The following is a 2,447-nucleotide window of genomic DNA, read 5'->3' on the forward strand; positions in this document are numbered from 1 at the left end:
CATCCGCTTCATCAGCTGCCACCATTAAAACTCCGGCGTTTCGAATATATATATATATATACATATATATATATATATGTATGTATGTATGTATGTATGTATGCATATATATACCTTCTTCGGTCATTTATGACTATGGGTCTGCCCCTCGACGGTTCCGCTCCGAGCAAGTTTGTTGATGCAAGAGCAGCAGTCGCCTTGACACATACCGACCCCCTCTCTCCACATCACCGATGTTATCCAAGGCTAAAGGCAGAGGCCGATACGGCTTGGCACCAGCGACGTTGCAACTCATCTCTGCAGCTGAGTGAACTGGAGCAACGTGAAATAAAGTCTCTTGCTCAAGAACACAACCCACAGCCCGGTCCTGGAATCGAACTCACTACCTTATGATTGTGAGCACCACACTCAAACCACTGAGCCATGTGCCTTCAGAAGCACATACACGCACACACACAGAGACTCACACACACATACACACAACACACACACACACACACATACACACACACATATATATACATACATACATACATGTACATATATATATGTATATGTATATATATGTGTGTGTGTATGTATATATATATATATATATATAAAAATGTGTGTGTGTGTCTGTGTATATATATATATATATGTGTGTGTGTGTGTGTGTGTGTGTGTGTGAGGAGGGGCGTGCTAGGTGTGCGCTGCACACTCATCGGAAATGGCAAACTAATTATAAATATTAACCTTACCCGTTAATTTAGTCACAAATCTAAATGAAGAACTTCTGTTATAACCCTGTTTGAAATTTGGTGGTACTGGGTGTGAGAGCACATCCAAGGCGCAGGAGTGGCTGTGTGGTAAGTAGCTTGCTTACCAACCACATGGTTCCGGGTTCAGTCCAAATGCGTGGCACCTTCGGCAAGCGCCTTCTACTATAGCCTCGAGTCGACCAAAGCCTTGTGAGTGGATTTGGTAGACGGAAACTGAAAGAAGCCCGTCGTATATATATATATATATATATATATATATATATATATATATATATATATATATATATATATATATATATGTGTGTGTGTGTGTGTGTGTGTGTGTATGTTCATGTGTCTGTTTGTCCCCCCACCATCGCTTGACAACCGATGTTAGTGTGTTTACATCCTCGTAACATAGCAGTTCGGCTAAAGCGACCGCTAGAATAAGTACTAGGCTTACAAAGAATAAGTCCTGGGATCGATATGTTCGACTAAAGGTGGTGCTCCAGCATGAGTGCAGTCAAATGAATGAAACGAATAAAAGAATATATATTTGTATGTGTGTGTGTGTAAACAAAATCGAAACACACGCATGATATGTGTGTTGTTAGTTTGTGGGTAGGCTGCAGTTTTTAGGTGTAAGAGTATATCTCTTGTGCCTAAAAACTGCACAGCCTTCTTTTTTCTGTCGAGGGCTTATTTGCCCCTTTATTAGACTATTTTCATGAGTCATTGCACGGTGATCACCATAAGCTTTAAGCTTATATAAAAAATACCAGTATTATTAAGCAATAATAAATCTCTGAGCAAAATATAAACAATAGCTGCACGACACCGTAAAGTATATTTGTCACTTAACTGTGGCTAACTCCTAAGGTTTGATGCTACTGTAGCTTGTAGCACTAGGAAGACAGCTGGAGGAGATGTCTCCCTGGGGCTACAAGCTACAGTAGCATCAACCCTTAAGGGTTAGCCACATTTAAGCGGTAAATATACTTCACTATCATTATTATTTACAGGATTGTAAAAACAGCGCCGTATAAAAAAAAAAAAAACATTCGCACCGAAAGTATATATATATATATATATATATATATATATATATATATATCGGGTTTCCACACACATTCTGTCCACCAAATTCGTTCCTCATAAGGCCTTGATCGGTCCAGGGCTGTAGTTAGAAACACTTGCTCAAAGTACCGTGCAGCGGGATTAAATTCGACACCACGTGTATACGAACCAAGCTGTTGACCACAGAGCCACGTCTCCGCTTACTTTTTGCAGTTCGAAACGCTTGTAGAAATTCAATGGGTTGAAACATTAAAGTATATTAACAATAAAAGTTGACACAGTCGCCTTGTTTAGCACGTTACACATCATACAATATTGTTAACAGCATCGAGTCGTGATTGCTGAGATAAATTAATATGCACGTGTATAAACGCATTCACACTTTGAGAAGAAGAAAAAAACACAATGAAATGAAAGAATAACAAAAAATACGCAGACCTTTAAATTCACCAGCTGCAAATTTCTCGCTTAACTCATTCAAATCGAGTGGCTTCTTCTCCATGTTACTAAGTTACAGATAGTAGTTCTTCTGTCTTAACTTCACTGTACAACGTCACTGAGAGATATGTTGTTCTTGAAGGCAGCTCGTAACAAACTGCAGCATTTCACAAGATATAAAATTACAATATA

General features: G+C 39.0%; 1 protein-coding gene across 5 annotated transcripts in view; it reads right to left on the reverse strand.

Moving 5' to 3' along the window:
- The window catches only part of LOC106880859 (organic cation transporter protein), a 30,190-nt gene that overhangs the window by 18,650 nt on the left and 9,093 nt on the right, over positions 1-2,447 (reverse strand). For 2 of the 5 annotated variants that reach the window (XR_001410786.2, XM_014931005.2), the window contains exon 1: positions 2,256-2,414. The exons of 2 other annotated variants lie outside the window; for them this stretch is intronic. Coding sequence is in view for 2 of the 3 variants with exons in the window: in XM_014931005.2 (XP_014786491.1) it covers positions 2,256-2,319 (64 nt within the window). In the remaining variant the exon portion in view is untranslated. Of the gene's footprint in view, positions 1-114; positions 213-2,255; positions 2,415-2,447 lie in introns of those variants that run through there. One more of the 5 variants, XM_052972542.1, reaches the window with a different exon arrangement.

The sequence above is a fragment of the Octopus bimaculoides genome, chromosome 13 (assembly GCF_001194135.2).
Source record: "Octopus bimaculoides isolate UCB-OBI-ISO-001 chromosome 13, ASM119413v2, whole genome shotgun sequence".
Classification (NCBI taxonomy): Eukaryota; Metazoa; Mollusca; class Cephalopoda; order Octopoda; family Octopodidae; genus Octopus; species Octopus bimaculoides.